A 21,188-nucleotide genomic window follows, 5' to 3' on the forward strand; every position below is an offset into this window, starting at 1 on the left:
CAAAAGTTTCAGTTTGTAATAGATGGTACTTATGCAATATCTTATTTTTGTTATTGCCCACAAGGGGCTAAACAAAGAGGGGACAAACAAGGACAGACAAAGGGATTAAGTTGATTACATCGACCCCAGTGTGTAACTGGTACTTAATTTATCGACCCCGAAAGGAAGAAAGGCAAAGTCGACCTCGGTGGAATTTGAACTCAGAACGTAACGGGAGACAAAATACCGCTAAGCATTTCGCCCGGCATGCTAACATTTCTCATTTCTTTACTACCCACAAGGGGCTAAACATAGAGGGGACAAACAAGGACAGACAAAGGGATTAAGTTGATTACATCGACCCCAGTGTGTAACTGGTACTTAATTTATCGACCCCGAAAGGAAGAAAGGCAAAGTCGACCTCGGTGGAATTTGAACTCAGAACGTAACGGGAGACAAAATACCGCTAAGCATTTCGCCCGGCATGCTAACATTTCTCATTTCTTTACTACCCACAAGGGGCTAACATAGAGGGGACAAACAAGGACAGACAAAGGGATTAAGTTGATTACATCGACCCCAGTGTGTAACTGGTACTTAATTTATCGACCCCGAAAGAAGAAAGGCAAAGTCGACCTCGGTGGAATTTGAACTCAGAACGTAACGGAGACAAAATACCGCTAAGCATTTCGCCCGGCATGCTAACATTTCTCATTTCTTTACTACCCACAAGGGGCTAAACATAGAGGGGACAAACAAGGACAGACAAAGGGATTAAGTTGATTACATCGACCCCAGTGTGTAACTGGTACTTAATTTATCGACCCCGAAAGGAAGAAAGGCAAAGTCGACCTCGGTGGAATTTGAACTCAGAACGTAACGGGAGACAAAATACCGCTAAGCATTTCGCCCGGCATGCTAACATTTCTCATTTCTTTACTACCCACAAGGGGCTAAACATAGAGGGGACAAACAAGGACAGACAAAGGGATTAAGTTGATTACATCGACCCCAGTTGTAACTGGTACTTAATTTATCGACCCCGAAAGAAGAAAGGCAAAGTCGACCTCGGTGGAATTTGAACTCAGAACGTAACGGGAGACAAAATACCGCTAAGCATTTCGCTCGGCATGCTAACATTTCTCATTTCTTTACTACCCACAAGGGGCTAAACATAGAGGGGACAAACAAGGACAGACAAAGGGATTAAGTTGATTACATCGACCCCAGTGTGTAACTGGTACTTAATTTATCGACCCCGAAAGGAAGAAAGGCAAAGTCGACCTCGGTGGAATTTGAACTCAGAACGTAATGGCAGACGAAATACTGCTAAGCAATTCGCCCAGTATGCTAACGTTTCTGCCAGCTCGCTGCCTTGTGCTATGCAATATCTATCAACAGAATGCATTTAACAAAGAACACACACACGCACACACAAATCAAACAATAGAAAAGCAATTATCAATTAGCAGTCTGATATTGAATTTAGTGATTGACTTTGCATAGAATGTTCTGCTGAATCAGTGTTACATTAAAAAAAATCTTCCAAATCTTATCCTTGAATCATTAGGAATATCCATCTTTAGAGCTGATACCAGAACAATTACACAATAGCAATGTTGGGATCGCAGTAGCAAGAGCACCACAACACATCTGGTCAATTTAATCCTAGTAGATTGTACATAGCCATATTTAACATGTTTATGTATGTTCAGACATGGAAAGACAATTACACTGCACAAGTTTGTCTAAAGACAAGAAATTCTCCTTATAGATAATATAAGTGTAAACATGCCAGTAGGCCATGAATGACATCACAAGCTCTTCCTGACAACAGGTTTTGCCCTTCAAAGTTGAGTTCCCCTCTTTGGAGTTAATGATAGAAAAAAGTACATATTTATAAAAATAAGTTTTTCTAACAATACAATGTGCAAATGACTTACATTTGTCAAAACCATACAATACATTGGCACATAAAAGGGCACCATTTGAGTGTGATCATTACCAGCGTCGCCTTACTGGCACTTGTGCCCGTGCTAGTAGGGTGCCAAGAGCACCATCCAAGCATGATTGTTGCCAGAGCAGTCAACTGGCTTCATGCTGGTGGCACGTAAAAGGGCACCATTCGAGCGTGATCGTTACCAATGTCGCCTTACTGGCACCTGTGCTGGTGGCATGTGTAAAAGGATTCGAGTGTGGTCGTTGCCAGTACCACCTGATTGGCCCTGTGTCGGTGGCACGTAAAAAGCACCCGCTACACTCTCGGAATGGTTGGCGTTAGGAAGGGCATCCAGCTGTAGAAACTATGCCAGATCAAGATTGAAGCCTGGTGCGGCCGTCTGGTTCGCCAGCCCTCAGTCAAATCATCCAACCTATGCTAGCATGGAAAGAGGACGTTAAACGATGATGATGATGATGATGACATTCTAATATGGAAAAATACAAGAGAAAGAGTTAAAGATTTTTACAGATGTAACAACTCATGAAAATTTAAATGAAAAGTTGTAGTGATGGCTAAAAAAAAAACCCAGCACTTATGATTGAAATTTATAGCATAGATTGTTAAACTGCGTAAGACATACCTTCAGCCATTAGCTCTTCATAAATCTCTTTGTCATACACCAACTGTAAATCGTTGTAGCAACGACCTTCTTCGGACAAGTAACTGTCGATGGAGTCATAGCGAGATTTATTGATCAAAAAGCGATCATGTTTTAAAGGCTGAAGGAAAAGTTTCATGTTTGAGCAACAGAAGAGTAAAGAAATAATTTTTTAGATAAATAAAATCAACAATTAGATCATTAAGCTGAACTCACAGATAAAAATTTTCCCTTCCATGATCACCAACTAGTAAGGATTTAGATATATCTTATAATCTTCTATGTGGATAGAAGCACTCCGTCGGTTACGACGACGAGGGTTCCGGTTGATCCGAATCAACGGAACAGCCTGCTCGTGAAATTAACGTGTAAGTGGCTGAGCACTCCACAGACACGTGTAACCTTAACGTAGTTCTCGGGGATATTCAGCGTGACACAGAGAGTGACAAGGCCGGCCCTTTGAAATACAGGTACAACAGAAACAGGAAGTAAGAGTGAGAGAAAGTTGTGGTGAAAGAGTACTGCTGGAGCCTCGTGGAGCTTTAGGTGTTTTCACTCAATAAACACTCAAAACGCTCAGTCTGGGAATCGAAACCGCGATCCTATGACCGCAAGTTCGCTGCCCTAACCACTGGGCCATTGCGCCTCCCAAGGATTAAATACTGAAGCTGGCACATTACTATGCCAGCCCCTGCAGTTCAAGCATCCAATTCAGCCTCCTACTCCCCATCACTCATGAATACAGCTGCAAGATACTTAACCCTTTCGTTACTGTATTTTTTTTGAGATGCTCTGTGTTTCTTTCAATTACTTTAAATATAACAAAGAATTTAGTAAAATAACTTATCATTCAGCTAGTGTTAGGAACATAAATTGTGACTAAGGTTTGGTGGAAGATTTTAATTCAAAACTTATGAAAACAAGACATTTGTACTACAGAGCCAGAGGCGGTTTCAGCTGGGTTGGTAACGAAAGGGTTAAACTTCTCCACTTAACTCAGTGATGTTCCACTAACATGCAGAATGCACTGAGAGGATTTTCTTGAGAAGGACCAATATCTCAGTCTTCATAACACTTAGTTTAACCCCTTCATTACCGTATTCATTTTGAGATGCTCTGTGTTTCTTTCAATTAATTTTAGATATAACAAAGTATTTAGTAAAATAACTCAATTATCATTAAGCTAGTGTTAGGAACATAAATTATGACTAAGGTTTGGTGGAAGATTTTAATTCAAAACTTATGAAAACAAGACATTTGTACTACAGAGCCAGGGCCGGTTTCAGCTGGGTTGATATCAAAAGGGTTAAAATAACTAAGAGATGAAATTTGAAGAGTTAGCAATGGTAGCAGCATTCTCGGTTATTCTTTTAGATTTAATAAATAACAATTCAGGTTAATCAAAACTTATAGAAATTTTTCTATTGAGTTTGTTGGATCAGGTTTTACAGAGACAGAGAGAGTTACAAATATTAACACTTCTATCTTATTACCAAGGTAACATGATTGTTTAAAAGAATAAGAGAGAGAGAAAACTCAACAACTATTCACTTTCATTGCTAAAAGATTCTCAACCTTCTTATTTCATTCAAGAAATGTTTCCTTCCAAAAAAAAACTCAATTCAATAACTTGGCTGGACAAAACAGACTTACTTCTAAGCCACGTTCTTCTCTGGTGCGGTCATCAACTGACTGAACAATGACACTCCAACGACAGTCTGTGTCAGCTAAATAGCCACGGTAGATTGGAGTCGCTGCACTTAGTGCCATCTGAAGTGTAAGAAAGGTGATTCTCAAGTTAATTAATATTCAGAAATTAACTAATTTTTCAAGAAAAGATTGATACAAAAAAAAGAAGAATTAAAGAAAAAAATTAGCTAGAATTTTCCAAAATAGTTCCGTTTGTGGCTGCCATTTTGCTATGTTAAACAGAAATGCAATAAGTCATCAGTGAAGAAAGCAATTAATTAATTAATTAATGCTTTTTCATCCACATTATTTTGAACTAATCATGCATTATCTTGTAGCTATGAGATTTTGATGAGGTAGCTGTTAATTTTTAAAACGATATTGTAGGGCTGGTGTGAGAGACCAGATATGGCCAGTTTAAACATAAAATAAGCAGAATACTTTTGGCCGGATATGGCCAGTTTAAACGCTAAAGGGTTAAACATAAGGAAATAGAGCTGATCTAAGATGTGAATCTTAAGAGAGAGGAAAGATATATTATCTTAAAAACTAATGAAATGCTATCAAATATATACAGAGAAAAGGAATAGAATATTTTCAAACATAGACCATACAAAGATCTATAGTACTAAACTATATATACAGTACAATGGTGAAGAATACAAACTAATATACACTGTACAATGATGTAGAATACTAGCCAATATACAGAGTACAATGGTGTAGAAAACCAGCATATATATATGCACATATATATATATATATATAATAAATAAATAAATAAATAAATAATGATGATGATGATGATGATAATGATGATAATAATAATAATAATAATAATAATAATAATAATAAAAAAAGGGTAAAATTAATTAATTAATTAATTAATAATTCCACCAAGTAGTATTCCGTATGTTAAAAACCATTTACAGTAAATTTAAACAATATTTTACAGAAGAAGAAATGACTAGGTTCTTTGGCTGCTATTTCTAAAGTTCGGTATGTGGTTAAGCAAAATTTTTTTGCCAACCCTAATTATATTCATAATTATAAAATATATATATATATACAAGATAAGAAAATGGAGAAATACATCTAAATCAAATATCAATTACCAGATAATACTCAATCACATACTTTATTAAACCACCACATAAGAGACTGTAGGGTTAAACATAAAAAAGCAGAACAAATCAGTGTACATAAAGGAATGTACATAAAAAAGTCTCTTATGTGGTGGTTTAATAAAGTATGTGATTGAGTATTATCTGGTAATTGATATTTGATTTAGATGTATTTCTCCATTTTCTTATCTTGTATTAGTAATTTGTGGTAAATCATTTTACCTTCGTCCATATAATACAGTAAATAAATTGATTGCATCGCAATCATTAACATTTATGTATTAACTTTGTTGGGTACTTCACTAGCAGTATATTGGATATATGTTATCCCATGGAGGGTTGCATTTACAACCCCTATCTCAATTTGTATATATATATATATATATATATATATGTTGCAAACTTGTGTAGAAAAATATTCTGTGCAAACTGTAGAATGTAGAATGCATTAAATATACACTGCTAAGATAATGTATATTACTGTCAATTTACAAACACAGTACAATGCTATCAGTGAGGGGTAGTATCAAGATGTATAATGATATTGTTTCAATCACTCAAAATCCAGTGCCCAGGGTTACTATGTATACAGCATAAGATACAACTACGTTTCACTCTTTCATAATGTGTGTATCAATAGGCAGAGCACCTGGTGGTGCCTATCTCTTCTGATATGGTTGTTTATTTGTTTCTATGTGAGAGGCTCTTCTGCCCTTGGACAGGTTTTATTTTTAATTCTGCTGGGTCCCACACACACCTCAATGTAGTATACTGAGTGTGCGTGAGGGCAATGGGCAGTGGGGTTACAATTTAGCTGATGACTTCTTAACTATGTATATAGAGAGGAGAAGGAATGTAGATGCTATCCAATACACATAAAACAAAAGTGCAAGATAATGTTATTATGTACTAATATACATATATATCTCCCACCCATGTATGCGTGTTTGTGTGTGCATATATATACATATACTATATATATATATATAGAGAGAGAGAGCAGATACAGCTTGGTACCTGTGACGTCGCACCTGTGATGTGGGTGGTGTGGAGAGGGGAGGCTGGTATGCATGGGCGACTGCTGGTCTTCCACAAACAACCTTGCCCGGACTTGTGCCTCGGAGGGTAACTTTTTAGGTGCAATCCCACGGTCAGTCATGACCGAAGGGGGTCTCAACAATATATATATATATATATATATATATATATATAGTTGAGATTTACAGCAAAACAAATGATGAAGACAGGTGTATGAACAACAAACAGGTGTATTAGTTTGATGTTCAGGAAAGTGAGAAAGTCTTATACATTCCGAGCCTAAACTCTACAACAGAAAGGAATAAGAGAAAATAAACAGTGTGTGTGTGTGTGTGTGTGTGTGTGTGTGTGTGTGTGTGTGTGTGCATGCGTGTGTGTGTGAGAGAGAGATTGAGAGATCACAGTAACATAATGTAATAAAGTGGCCCTCTGATGATCGATTGTGGTAAAGCAGCCAACTGCACTTGGAACATCCAATGCAGAGGTTTCAAACAACCACAACAGTGGAAAATACATGTGAATACATAATATAAACTTGTGCTTATCGCAATTGCTCCTACATTTGCTCTGTATATCATAACTGGTAATATTACAAACTACAGTGAGTCAGTGAGCCGGCAGAATCCTTAGCACAGTGGACGAAATACCTTGTGGCATTTTGTCCCATCTTTTACATTCTGAGTTCAAATATCACAAGGGTCAACTTTGCCTTCATTTTTACAGGGCTGATTTTGCCTTTCGTCCTTTTGGGGCCAATAAAATAGCACTGGGGTTGATTTCATCAATTTCACGTCTCCCAAAATTGCTGGCCTTGTGCCAAAATTTGAAACTAATATTACTAAGTACAGTAGTAACTAAACCACTACGGTAATCCCTCACCATATCGCGGTTCACCTATTTAAGCTTACATCGATTCCTCTGTGGTATTGTTTTGCATTTATAATAAAATAAATATATACAAATTATAAAAATAATAAAAAAAATATACAGTACAGTTTCAACTTTGTGGATTTTCACCTATCACGGGAGGTTTTGGAACCTAACACCCGCGATAGTCAAGGGATTACTGTATACTGGAAGCAGATTAGATGACAATAATCCACATGGAGTTCTAAACCAACAGTAGCAGTTGTACATCTTTTTTACACACAGGAGTGGCCATGTGGTAAGTAGCTTGTCTACCAACCACATGGTTCTGGGTTCTGTCTCAATGCATGGCACCTAGGGCAAATGTCTTCTACTATAGCCTCGGGCCGACCAAAGCCTTGTGAGTGGATTTGGTAGACAGAAACTGAAAGAAGCCCGTCATATATATGTATATATATATATGTGTGTCTGTGTTTGTCCCCCCAACATCACTTGAGAACCGATGCTGGTGTGCTTACGACCCCATAACTTAGCGGTTTGGCAAAAGAGACCGATAGAATAAGTACTAGGCCTACAAAGAATAAGTCCTGGGGTCAATTTGCTCGACTAAAGACGGTGCTCCAGCATAGCCACAGTCACATGACTGAAACAAGTAAAAGAGTAACAGGGTGTGCTGAAAAGTTCCTGCGTTTGGGTAAAAGAAAATACAGGTGGATCAGTTAATTATGATTATATTCAACATATCCCCCTCTCATATTCACACACTTACTATAGTGGTCCTTTAGCTTTTCTAAAGCCCTGTAAAAGAACTCGGAAGCCTTTCACAATACCCTTAAAGCCAGGAACTTGTGTGTGTGTGTGTGTGTGTGTGTGTGTGTGTGTGTGTGTGTGTGTGTGTGTGTCAGTGAAATACTACTCAACATACATTGATATAAAAAGGATGTAGAAGGGACAAAAATAAAAAAAAATAATCAAGATTAACAAAGCCAAAAAAAAAATCAAAGAAAACAAGTAATCAGAAATATTTCCCTCAATTGAAAACATTAGTAAATGTTTTAAAATAAAGTGTTTCACAAACAAAAATCTGACAAAGTATAACACTACACAATATTGTTTTCCATAAGAAAACAGAAAATAAATAAAACAAATCATAAAAGTGTGTGTGTGTGTGTGTGTGTGTGTGTGTGTGTGTGCATGCGCATGTATGCACAAGAAGTAATAAAAATAACAAAAAAAGACAAATAAAAATTTTAAAGTCTTAAGACTATCTCTCGTTCCTCAACCCTCCTCTCTTCCTTATGCTTCATGTTTAACACAACTGTTGTGATACTAAGAAGATGAGAATTCAAAAAACTCCAAGCATGTTTGGTTAGCGTTATTTTCCTTTCCAAATGAAACAAGACATTGAGTAAGATTTTGTCTTTCAAACAATAGACCCTATGTATAACTCCCTCACTTTCTCTCTCCCCTACCATTCACCAACCATCAATGGTGGTGATGGTAGCAGTAGTGGGGAAGGTTTTTATTTCATTTATTTATTATTATTTATTTTTTGCCCTGTCTCACTTTTACACGATGGCTCCAGAGGCTTTGCTCAACCGACAACGTTCAGTTTGGAATATAAAATAAATAACCCAAAACTAACAGACCAGATCATTGCCCAGTACAAGGACAAGCAAGGGAAGTGAACTTAAAATGAATAAATACTTTTATTTACATCAGTTTCTCTCCTTCCCCACGCAAAAAAAAAATAAATAAAAACACGTCTATTTACTCCACATTCAAACAAATGTCTCTATTTGTTTCAATTTCCATGGAATATATTGGTGATATATCCAGCCTTTTGTCTTTTACATTTTCTTTTTTCTTTTTTTCACTTTAAAAAAAAAAAAAAAGGAGTGATCTGTCGCATATAAATGGTGAGAATTGCCCTGCCAAGTATCAGAACTGGATATAGGTGCACAAAGTGACGATTGTTAATTCATCTCTGGACTTATATGGCAGGGAAAATTTCTCACCCACTCATCAGGTAATAACTCAAGAGATTTTTTATACAATGCACTGCAGCATACATACATTGCTCTCTCTTTCTCTTTCTCTCTCTTTCTCACATGCACACACACACTTTTTGAACTTATTAAGATAACAAGGCAGTCACTTTAAGCTGAAGATAATACCATCATATTTCAAATACAGTCTAGCAAGAATCATAAACCAGGGTGAATGCAGGTTAAATTTATTAAAAAAAAATAAAAAATAAATAATAATAATAATAATAATAATAATGATAATAATAAAAATAATAATGATGATGATGATGAAATTATTGTGTATAGTGCTCAGGTGCACTACAACTCATCAAAGGTGCATGCACAGTACATAGAATTATTTACAAAAGTCAGGAAAGTGAACAGTGTATGAGTCATGATGTATATGTGTGCATGCGTATGGAGAGGGGATATCAGGTGTAGTGTTGGCAAATTTCAGGAAGCATGGAGGTTTTAAAGGATGCAATGTTCCAGTAATTAACAACTGATGCAGGTAGTTTGTTCCATGCCTCAGCAACTTTGAATGTGGGAAAATATTTCTGAAAGTCATGGGAGCTGTGCTGTTTTCTGACTTTGTAGGCATGCCCACATGTGTTAGACACATGGAGCTCAAAAAGGTGCTTTGGTTATGATTTTACAATGGCAATTTACTGAACATAGCAAAATAAACACTATGGTGTCTCTCTGATTATAAAAGTCAAGAGGATAAAAAGTGTAGAGAAAACAAATTCTATCATAGATTCTTCCTTTTTATCATACAAGACAGTGACTGCACAGGATCATCAACATTATTGTCATCATCATCATCATTGTTTAACGTCCGCTTTCCATGCTAGCATGGGTTGGACGATTTGACTGAGGACTGGCGAACCAGATGGCTGCATCAGACTCCAATCTGATCTGGCAGAGTTTCTACAGGTGGATGCCCTTCCTAACGCTAACCACTCCAAGAGTGTAGCGGATGCTTTTACGTGCCACTGGTACGATGGCCAGTCAGGCGGTACTGGCAAGAAAGGTAATATTTCCCATGACCAGAGATATTTTCATGAAAGACTGGACATGACACTTATTTACAACTATTAGGCAATGTCCAGACAAGAAGGCCATAACACATACACACACACACACACTCAAAGCCATGTGGTTGAAAAGTAAACTTCCTACCACATTTGCACTTCAACAGCAGACATTATATGATAAACATATTGATTGATCCATATATGATAACAATTATCATTGTTAGAATTAATGAAATTATTCATCTTTCAGGAAGTGGATGAAAATGTACCTGATGAAGATGCCAGTTCAGGTAACAACTTATGTCTCTCTAAATTGCGGTCATCTACACTCAACTGGATATTTAATTATCTTGAATTCCTTGCTATTGTTGTCTAGTCTTCAGCCAGCAGCTGGTATTGTCTTTGAGAAAAGTACCTTTACAAACTCTACAAACAACACCGTAGAAACCAAGAACAGAACTGCTGGAATGAGCTTTTACTTCAACCAAACAGATACTAAGGAAAATATTTCATCGACAAAAATGGAACTCCCTTATCAGGATAAAGATAACGAAGTAAATTATTCTACTTCAAATATCAGAATTAAAAACAGAGAGACATTAGATACAACTAACAGGGCTCAAAATTTGCCATTTACTGAGAAGGACAGTTTGAACAAGATTCTAAGACAGCACAATACAAGGAACACACATCTACCCAAAGCAAGAAATGAAGAGATTGTAATGGACAGCTTGAATGCAATGCCAAATAATTTGAGCATTATTGTTGAGACAACCAGCTATAAAATAAAGCTTCCATCAGCAACAGATACAGCACTATCTCCGACTGCACCTCCAGTGTCTAAATATGCAGCAGAGATGTGTCAGCCGAACACATCAACCCCGATGAATCTGACAGTGAATGTGGCTTCTGCAACAGCTGCGAGTGGTAAGTCAACTTCATTGCTGTCGATTTTATTTTATGTCAGGCTGCAAAAATTATACAGATGAACCAGAACTTTTTCTTCTATGGAAGGAAGAGCAAGCCTTCTTATAATATAATATAATAATGAAATTATTGTATACAGTGCTCAGGTGCACCATAACTTGTCATGAGTCAGATACATGCTTGTGTGTGTATGGAGGGGAGAAAATTAGGTGTAGTGTTGGCGAATCTCAGGAAGCATGGAAGTTTTGAAGGATGCAGTGCTCCGACAACTAACAACTGATGCCGGCAGTTTGTTCCATGCTTCAGCAACTCTCAGCGTGAAAAAATGTTTCCTGAAGTCATGGGAGCTGTGTTGTTTTCTTACTTTGTAAATATGTCCACGAGTGTTAGATGGGTGGAGTTTCTTCTATCATACTCTCAATTTTGGTCAACTTGCGCCACAGGGTCTCGGAGGAGATAGTGTTAGTTGAAGGCTACCAAAACTGCCTCACACAGACAGCTTCAGCTTTATATATAAGAGAGATTTAGTGTGTATGCATGTTGTTCTGGAGTGTTAGACAAGGAGTTATCTCCCTTGTCATTTGTTGTGCATGCACACTCAATTTCATGACTACATAGATATACATTCTCTCTCTCTCTCTCTCTCTCACTCACACACACACACACACACACACACTTCATAGGTACATGCTCTCTTGCACTTACACACGAATTCGTTCATTTCGATAATTATGACCCTCATTACGTATTTAAATATTTTCAGCAACAAGAGAGAACAAACTTTGTAAGAAGTATTTATTATTTGTAATTTTAATATTAGACACATTGCCTGCACCAGAAGAAGAGACATGAGTGTTTAGACCATATGCACATGATTAGAGTGAATAAAAATGTACCAGTAGATGGTAGCTTTCACAGAGGAAATTTTGGAGTGTGACATCTTTATATATAAAAGAGAAGTTGTGTCTGTCTCCTACGATTTAGATTCCTAACTACTCCCACATTTTGCGGTGCAGTGTAACCAAAACCGGGTATCTTATAGTCGTGATTCATATCGAGCCTTCTGGGTATTAGCACGCGTCTACGATGAGTCTACGATTTAAAAAAAAAATTACCATCATTTTTTTCCATTTTAATGCATTTTTCGCTATTATATAAGGGAAGTAACTCTCTAAAAATGTCTACGATGAGTCAACGATTTAAAAAAAATTTACCATAATTTTTTTTTCCATTTTTAATGCATTTTTTGGCCATAACTCTCTAAAAATGCTTATATAGTTATTTCCCTTACAAACCCGAGCAACGCCGGGCGATACTGCTAGTTTATACATAAAGTTTAGTTCGTCAAGCTAAACTTTCATGTTAAATGTCAAAGCATAAAACTGAATCAACATCTACATTTGAAATTGTACTCTCTTCCCCTTAGCATATACTGATATTTCCCATCAAACCACACCTCCACATCTGTTCCCCACTCACTACATTCACCTCTACCTCCATCTCTAACCATTTGTTACCCTCTCCTCACATTCTTATAATCCCACCCCTTTTGATCCATTATCCATATCCTCTCTTATGCTCATCTCCTAGTTCCTTGAGGGTTAGTCTAGGCACCCCCATCACTACCAGCTTATCTTCTCCTCAGCTATACACACCCACCTTTATATAATGTGGGGTAGCCATGTATCTTCTTTATAGCAAGACATCTGCATTTGTCCCTCTGTCATAATTTAACTTCCCTACACTTGGTATAAAAGCTATCTCCCTCTTAGCTAAGGGGACTTTTTCTTTTTCTAGTTCTTCTCCTGTCTTGCAAGTTACTTGGTGACTTTACAAGTGCTGGTGGCACAAGAAAAGCATCTTAACATAGAAAAGCAGAGAACTGAGACATAACTACTTCTCTGGAATCACATGTGTGTATATTCAAAGTATCCTATGAAATTATATCTTTATATTTCGTTTTGGGATTTGGTTTGCAAGATTCTTTATATAAGTTCGTGTGTTGAAGCATATACTGTTGTGTCTGGGGAAAGTCATTTTCTGTTTGTGCCTTATAATGTAACACACTCACTGGTTAAAATTTCCACTTATTTCTTATTTTTATTTTCCTAAAATTTTCGTTGCGTCTTGCAACCTTTTCAATAGTCTTGATGAAAATTTTACGAAAATAAAAATAAGAAATAAGTGGAAATTTTACTGGTGAGTGTGTTACATTATATCTTTATGTTTTGACAAAAAGCAACATCTATGTTTTGAAAACACGTGAGATGTCTGAGTTAAATTTTCTAAAGTATTAATAGATTTATTTTTATTATTCAGGTCCTCCAGGTCCTAAAGGATCTCCAGGTGTTCCTGGTAGAAAAGGAGAGCCAGGTAGACCAGGGCCTATGGGCCCCAAAGGTAGTGAAGGAGACAGAGGCCATCCTGGAATGAAAGGTGCAGCAGGGAAAACTGGAAAACAAGGACTGAAAGGAGAGAAAGGTGAAAGAGGCATGTCAGGTCGACCTCAATCACAAGCAGCTATGTCGACCATACTCACCAAACATTTTGGTCCAGCAGAAGAGGTTATTGTTCCTTTTAACTTGGTCCTTATTGATTCAGGTGACAATTATGACAACAACACGGGTGTTTATATTTGCACGATACCAGGCATTTATGTAATGTCCGTGTATATGATGTCTCATCCAGGTTCCATTATCAATGGTAGGATCTACATCAACAACCGGCCTGTTGCAGCCCTCTGGACAGACGACAATAAAAAGGCAGGGTTCTATCCATCAACAAGCATTCAGATAATCAGTAGATTGGAGTTTGGTGATCAAGTATACATCAAACTTGTTAGTGGATATGGTAAAAGCTGGGTGCATGCAAATTATAATGCTTTTTCCATATTTCTTTTGTATGAAGACATTTTCTAAATAACCAAAGCTGAATTTAAATTTACCATTTGGACTCATTGTTCAATACAAAACAATACCATAATGAGTCCTTTTTTTGTAGTAGATATAGTGACTATTGCCATTGCTTCATAAATAAAGTAGTTTAAATACTAAATTTCTTGAAATTAAACTATGAAAACACCACCACTAGTATTTGTGGTTACTTACCATTCCTATCTCATCTCTAATTGTTCTTTTCATAAATAGCTTCATAGAAGAATACATTTAACCCTTTAGCTTTTAAACCGGTTATATCCGGCCAAAAGTATTCTGCCTGTTTTATGTTCAAACTGGCCAGATCTGGTCTCTCACACCAACCCTACAATATCGTTTTAAAAATTAACAGTTACCTCATCAAAATCTCATAGCTACAAGATAATCCATGATTAGTTCAAAACAATGTGGATAAAAAAGGATTAATTTTGGCAGAATAATGCAAACACTAAAGGGTTAAATGCATCTCTATATATATAAACAGCAAAATGTCTGTGTGTGTGTCCTTTATACAAATCCACAATTTTTCAGTTAGAGGACTCGCACTTTCTATGGTCATTCAAAACCGTCCAAGGGTGGTCGTGCACATCTTTACATTTCCCCAGTCACCCCGCAAAGCCATTAAAATTCAATAGAAATTACTTTTTTGTGAATTTTCTATCGAAAACCCAATGAAAATGCCCGAAACTTGATACACCGATTGAATGCCAGCTAGCTGTATGTGATTGGTCGGAGATCTGGACAGCACTCACATGTATGTGCGTATGCACGCAGCTGTATATGCATGCGTTGCCGGGTCATAGTGCTAGCTGTTCGTGAAATGTTTCCTTGCTATATATTCACAGATGCGAGTTACTGTATATAAATGTCACATATCCATTGTTTCATATGTAATAATCTAGACTCCATTAATATAGGTCCCAGAAGCCTGGTGTTTTGAACATAGTGCAGGTATGACCACATGGTCAAGAAATTCATTTTGCAATGGTGTGATTGCCGGTCAATCCTTCTGCTGGGCACCTTAGACAAGTGTCTGCTATCATAGCTTCATGTTGTACGAAACGTAACAAAATTGAGAAGACAGACATTGCGTATAAGCCGATCAGATGGACTGTTAGATATCTATTCTTAGGCGGTGGATTGGATACATTCGCTGGCTTAATACCACTACATGGCTCTTGAAAGCCTTCAACAGAGTCCACTCTTCAAATTGTTTCAGTCATTTGACTGTGGCCATGCTGGGGCACCGCCTTTAGTCTAGCAAATTGACCCCAGGATTTATTTTTTGTAAGCCTAGTACTTATTCTATCAGTATCTTTTGCTGAACTGCTAAGTTACGGGGACCTAAACACACCACCATCGCATGTCAAGCGATGTTGGGGGGACAAACACAAACACACAAACATATACATACACACACATACATATATATATATATATATACGACAGGCTCCTTTCAGTTTCTGTCTACCAAATCCACTTGCAAGGCTTTTGCCGGCCCGAGGTTATAGTAAAAGACACTTGCCCATGGTGCCACGCAGTGGGACTGAACCTGGAACCATGTGGTTCGTAAGCAAGCTACTTACCACACAGCCAAAACATTTGAGGACAACTCAGTACTTGATGCACTGCTTTCTGCTGCAGAAACACACAAGTTGTGGTTTTATCTTCTTTTTCCCCCAACAAGTAACAGAGGCATTTCAAAAGGTTGCAAGTAATGACTCTTCTCTTAAGGAGGGAAGCACTCCGTCAGTTACGACGACGAGGGTTCCGGTTGATCCAAATCAACGGAACAGCCTGCTTGTGAAATTAATGTGTAAGTGGCTGAGCATTCCACAGACACGTGTACCCTTAACGTAGTTGTCGGGGATATTCAGCGTGACACAGAGAGTGACAAGGCCGGCCCTTTGAAATACAGAAACAGGAAGTAAGAGTGAGAGAAAGTTGTGGTGAAAGAGTACAGCAGGGATCACCACCATCCCCTGCCGGAGCCTCGTGGAGCTTTTAGGTGTTTTTCGCTCAATAAACACTCACAACGCCCGGTCTGGGAATCGAAACCGCAATCCTATGACCGCGAGTCCGCTGCCCTAACCACTGGGCCATTGCGCCTCCACCCAACAAGTAATAGAGGCGTTTCAAAAGGTTGCAAGTAATGACTCTTCTCTAAATAAGCCATAAAAAAAATTTAAAGTTTTCCCTATTTTATCATGACAACCCTATTAGCATACTCTTATCTCTATTCACACCAAAAAAAAAAAAGAGAAGGAGGGACACATTTTTCAAAGGAAATGAACCCTTGTTATGCTAATTCCAGCAGCTTAATTTATAACAGAGATTCCTGCTCTTTCAATAATGATGCCATTATCAATCTATTATATCATATATCACCAAACAAGACAAAGTACTTCAACAACAGTTAGAATAAACATACATATATATATAATAATGTATTAGGGGTACCGAAAAGTAATATTGCATTTTCAAGCAAATAGCCAGATATCATACCAAAAGAGGATCCACAGCAATGTGCTGGGACTTTCAGAGACTTATCTAATGAACCTTGGTCCACAGTGCAGGGTCATTTCAAGTAGATTGGGAAAATCTATAAAGAAGGGAAGAAGGTACCCAATGAGCTGTCCCTTGAGAATAAAGGCCATATTCATGGAAAATGGACAAAATCAAAAGCAAACTCGATGAACATTAATGGAATTTGTAGTTTTGTGGTACCAGTGCCGGTGGTACCAGTGCCGGTGGCACATACGAAAACCATCCGAACATGGCCGTAGCCAGTACCGCATTGACTGGCCTCCGTGCTGGTGGCATGTAACAAACACCATCCGATCGTGGCCGTGCCAGCTTTACCTGGCCTCCATGCCGGTGGCACGTAAAAAACACCATCCGAGCGTGGCCGTTCGCCAGCTCCGTCTGGCACCTGTGCGGGTGGCACGTAAAAAGCACCCACTACACTCACGGAGTGGTTGGCGTTAGGAAGGGCATCCAGCTGTAGAAACACTGCCAGATCTGACTGGGCCTGATGAAGCCTTCCAGCTTCACAGACCCCAGTCGAACCGTCCAACCCATGCTAGCATGGAAAGCGGATGCTAAATGATGATGATGATGATGATGATGATGATGGTGATTACATTTTGAATGAACAAATATATTTACAAAATGTTTTGAATTCATCACTGACTTACACTCATTACATGAGATGCAACATTACGTTTTTGGTACCTCTAATGTATACTACAGAAATGGTTCTTACCATAATTGGACAGATGGGTGCCAGATGGTCATAAAGAAGTCGAGCTTCACCAATATTACATGCCTGGAATGTAAGTTGTAAACAGCAACAGCCCATTCCAAAACCCATAGCATCCATATATATATGGTCTGGTTTGGCTGCATTTTGTGACTCACCATTGTCTCCATATATGGATAAATCTTCCAGGAATGGAGACATGGTATTCTTATCTTTAAAAACTGAAACCAGACAAAGAAAAAGCTATACAAACATAACAAGAAAAACAAAAAAAACACATAAGTATTATGAAATACTGGTTTCATCTGACAAATTAATTTTACTTATTGGTAATGTTCTTAGTAAATGATGCCAACACTTCAATCACCCACAGAATCTTTGTAGCATCAGATATCCTTTTTTTATTTTTTATCGTCTACCATCTTATTTCACTCAGATTTTACCACAGAGAGCAGATGATATTTTTACATTCAATTTTTAATCAAGTATATCCCTTATTACTTATTTCTGTTTGGTATTTACATATTTCACTTGCTCCAGCTATATTTCATCGTCACATACTAATGACCAGAAAAACCATAATAAACAACCCCTCATTCTGTAGAGGGGACAAAACATCTTCCAACAATTACAAAAATACAATCTGTTTTCAAAATGGAAGGTTTTGATTTAAGGGGGATTTGGCTGTTATTTATATTAATACGTAATTGATTATTAAATTAATATTAACTGATATCACGCTAATTCATTGTTTAATATCAATTGCATAAAATCTCAGTAACTAATTCATAATTTAATTCAAAAAGTCATTTCTTGTTGCAAACACTGAACTGAGGTATGAGGTATCATCATGCTGCACATTAGTACAGTGCCCTATCCTGCTAGCACTAAGTGACTGATAGTTATCTTGTGGAGATAAAATATCAGAAGCAAATTACAACGTCCAATTTCAAGGAGAAGGAATGGTAGGTGCTGTGTAACGTAATCAGCAGTGCAGTGGCTTGGTAAGTGGTAATACATGCTGGAATCCTTCAATGCACTTGGTGCTTGATATCTATAGACTGCCTCCTCCTCCTCATCACCACCACCACCACCACCACCATCACCATCATCATCATCATCAACATCATCATCATCATCGTCGTCGTCGTCGTCATCAACATCGTCATCATCATCATTTAATGCCCATTTTCTATGCTGGCATGCATTAGACAGTATGACAGGGGCTGGCTAGGAAGAAGATTGCACAAGGCTTCACTGTCTGTTTTGGTAGGGTTTTTATGGCTGGATGCCCTTCCTAACACCAACTATCTCACAGAGTGTCTGATAGCATTTGAAGATATGTAATTTTGAACAGTAAAAACATTAACGGAAAAAGGATGAAGTCAGAGAGAAAATATAGTGAACAAAACAAAGCATCTTTAACAAAACAACCATTAGAATCAGATGCAGAAGGTGAAAGACAGATTCGAATGCCAAATAGCTGACTCTTGCCAAGACTCTTACCTGCAGGAATATTCTATTTACTGGTGTGTTGGAGACAATGTTAATGAGTTATATACTAATTATGTATGGTAAATAAACAGTTATACTTACTAGGAATATTAATAGCAACTTTTTCTTTCCTCCTCAGTCTAACATTTCTGGTAAGGGTCCTTAATAGAAGAAGCAATAGAGAAAGATGAGGGACATAGAGAATACAGCTGAGCATGAAGGGAAAATACTGAATACAGTCTAAACAGCAGCACAGACATCAATACCCAAAGTACAAGTGTCACTTCTACCCCACATTACATTACTGGTATCATATGAATCTTCCATCACAATACAAGTGTCAAACTTGCCACCTGTCACATTACAGGTGCCACACCTATCCACTATTACATAACTGGTGCCACATCTATCTACCCCCATGTTACTGTTGCCCTTCAGTATAGTACTAGTTCCTTGCTCTCTGTTATGTTACAGGTGATGTCACATCTATTCCCCACTACATCACTAGTTCCTTACCTAATCACCAACAGCGTACAGGTGCAATTTCTTTTAAGCATCCACATATACCAATTTAAAAGAATATTACTGAATGTCTTATGATTTGGTATACACCATCAAAACTTAAAATATAGACAAATAGAACAACATGACACATAACACCCCAGTAATGTACATATAATACAAAAACATAGAGTGACATTACACAAAATACCTCTATAAGTGACATCTCTATATATATAAACAGCAAAATGTCTGTCTGTATGTGTGTCCTTTATACAAATCCACAATTTTTCAGTTAGAGGGCTCACACTTTCTATGGTCATTCAAAACCATCCAAGGGTGGTTGTGCACATCTTTACATTTCCCCAGTCACCCCGCAAAGCCATTAAAGAATCAAGAGAAGTGACTTTTTTGTGAATTTCCTATCCAAAACTCAATCAAAATGTCCGAAACATGATACACCAATTGAATGCCAGCTAGCTGTATGCGATTGGTCGGAGATTTGGACAGTACTCGCATGTATGTGCGCACGCATGCAGCTGTATATGCATGCACTAGCACTATGACCTGGCATTGCCGGGTCATAGTGCTAGTATAATATACAGACAATTAAATGTTACATACAATACACAGACATCTGGAAAGACATTACACACACACAACTCTATAACTTACATATAATATATAGACATATGTGGAGGTGCAATGGCCTAGTGGTTAGGGCAGCGGACTCGCGGTCGCAGGATCGCGGTTTCGATTCGCAGACCGGGCGTTGTGTGTGTTTATTGAGCGAAAACACCTAAAAGCTCCACGAGGCTCCGGCAGGGGGTGGTGATCCCTGCTGTACTCTTTCACCACTCTTTCTTCTGTTGGTCTGCTCGCTTAGCCAGCGGGGTGGCGTCATTCGAAGGCTAAAACAATGCGAACGCATTGTGACCAGCGATGTGTAACAACATCTGATGGTCTGGTCGGTCACATGATCACGTGATATAGACATATAATGCAGCATAGAACATAACACAAAAAACTTAAAACCACAGTTCAGTACTAAACCTGTATATAATTCCCAAGAATGCTGTTTATAGTAGTTGAACTGGGGTCCTCATCTTGATTCTTGCTTTCTCTATGTTTTAGCTGTGGTGTTTTCCAATCTTCTTCACGGGTCTTGTGTTGAACTCAATTGTTGTATCAGAGTTTCAAACCGAACCCTTTACTTGATCCACAGGAGTACACTGATCTCATTTCACTCTCTGCGTTTCATGACATTTTTTTGTGTCAGTTGATATTTTGTGAATTATCTTAGTGCCTTGCTTGGAACTGAACTCGGAATCTCAAGGTGATTGCACTGCATCAACCATCATCTTGACTGACAACCTTACACAGTGTCTGATAGCATTTACATATCATAAATTCCTCATTTCAGAAATATAGAATTGTAATTCCCAAGAAGCTTCTGGCATAATATCACTGGCCAAAAGCAATTCCTTGAACCAGACGAGAATTCAGTTACTATAACAAAACAACCACCATCACTACCTATTTCTTTACTACCCACAAGGGGCTAAATATAGAGGGGACAAACAAAGACAGACAAACGGATTAAGTCAATTACATCGACCCCAGTGCGTAACTGGTACTTATTTAATCGACCCCAGTGCGTAACTGGTACTTATTTAATCGACCCCAGTGCGTAACTGGTACTTATTT

At 37.9% G+C, this 21,188-nt stretch overlaps 2 protein-coding genes across 2 annotated transcripts in view; one reads left to right on the forward strand and one right to left on the reverse strand.

The window, feature by feature from the left end:
• LOC115210718 (glutamate--cysteine ligase catalytic subunit) overlaps positions 1–21,188 on the reverse strand; it is a 103,240-nt gene that overhangs the window by 15,590 nt on the left and 66,462 nt on the right. Inside the window, exons 6-9 of the mRNA XM_029779420.2 lie at positions 19,083–19,141; positions 17,490–17,707; positions 4,233–4,349; positions 2,562–2,700 (exon numbers count right to left, since the gene is read on the reverse strand). Of these exons, the coding sequence (XP_029635280.1) occupies positions 2,562–2,700; positions 4,233–4,349; positions 17,490–17,707; positions 19,083–19,141 (533 nt within the window). The remainder of the gene's footprint in view (positions 1–2,561; positions 2,701–4,232; positions 4,350–17,489; positions 17,708–19,082; positions 19,142–21,188) is intronic.
• LOC118762887 (adiponectin-like) lies at positions 9,192–14,306 on the forward strand. Its single transcript, XM_036501812.1, has 3 exons — positions 9,192–9,326; positions 10,615–11,291; positions 13,611–14,306. Exons 1-3 carry the CDS (start codon positions 9,295–9,297, stop codon positions 14,207–14,209), a joined length of 1,308 nt encoding a protein of 435 aa, XP_036357705.1. The 5' UTR covers positions 9,192–9,294; the 3' UTR covers positions 14,210–14,306.

Source organism: Octopus sinensis, linkage group LG4 (genome assembly GCF_006345805.1).
Source record: "Octopus sinensis linkage group LG4, ASM634580v1, whole genome shotgun sequence".
Lineage (NCBI taxonomy): Eukaryota > Metazoa > Mollusca > Cephalopoda > Octopoda > Octopodidae > Octopus > Octopus sinensis.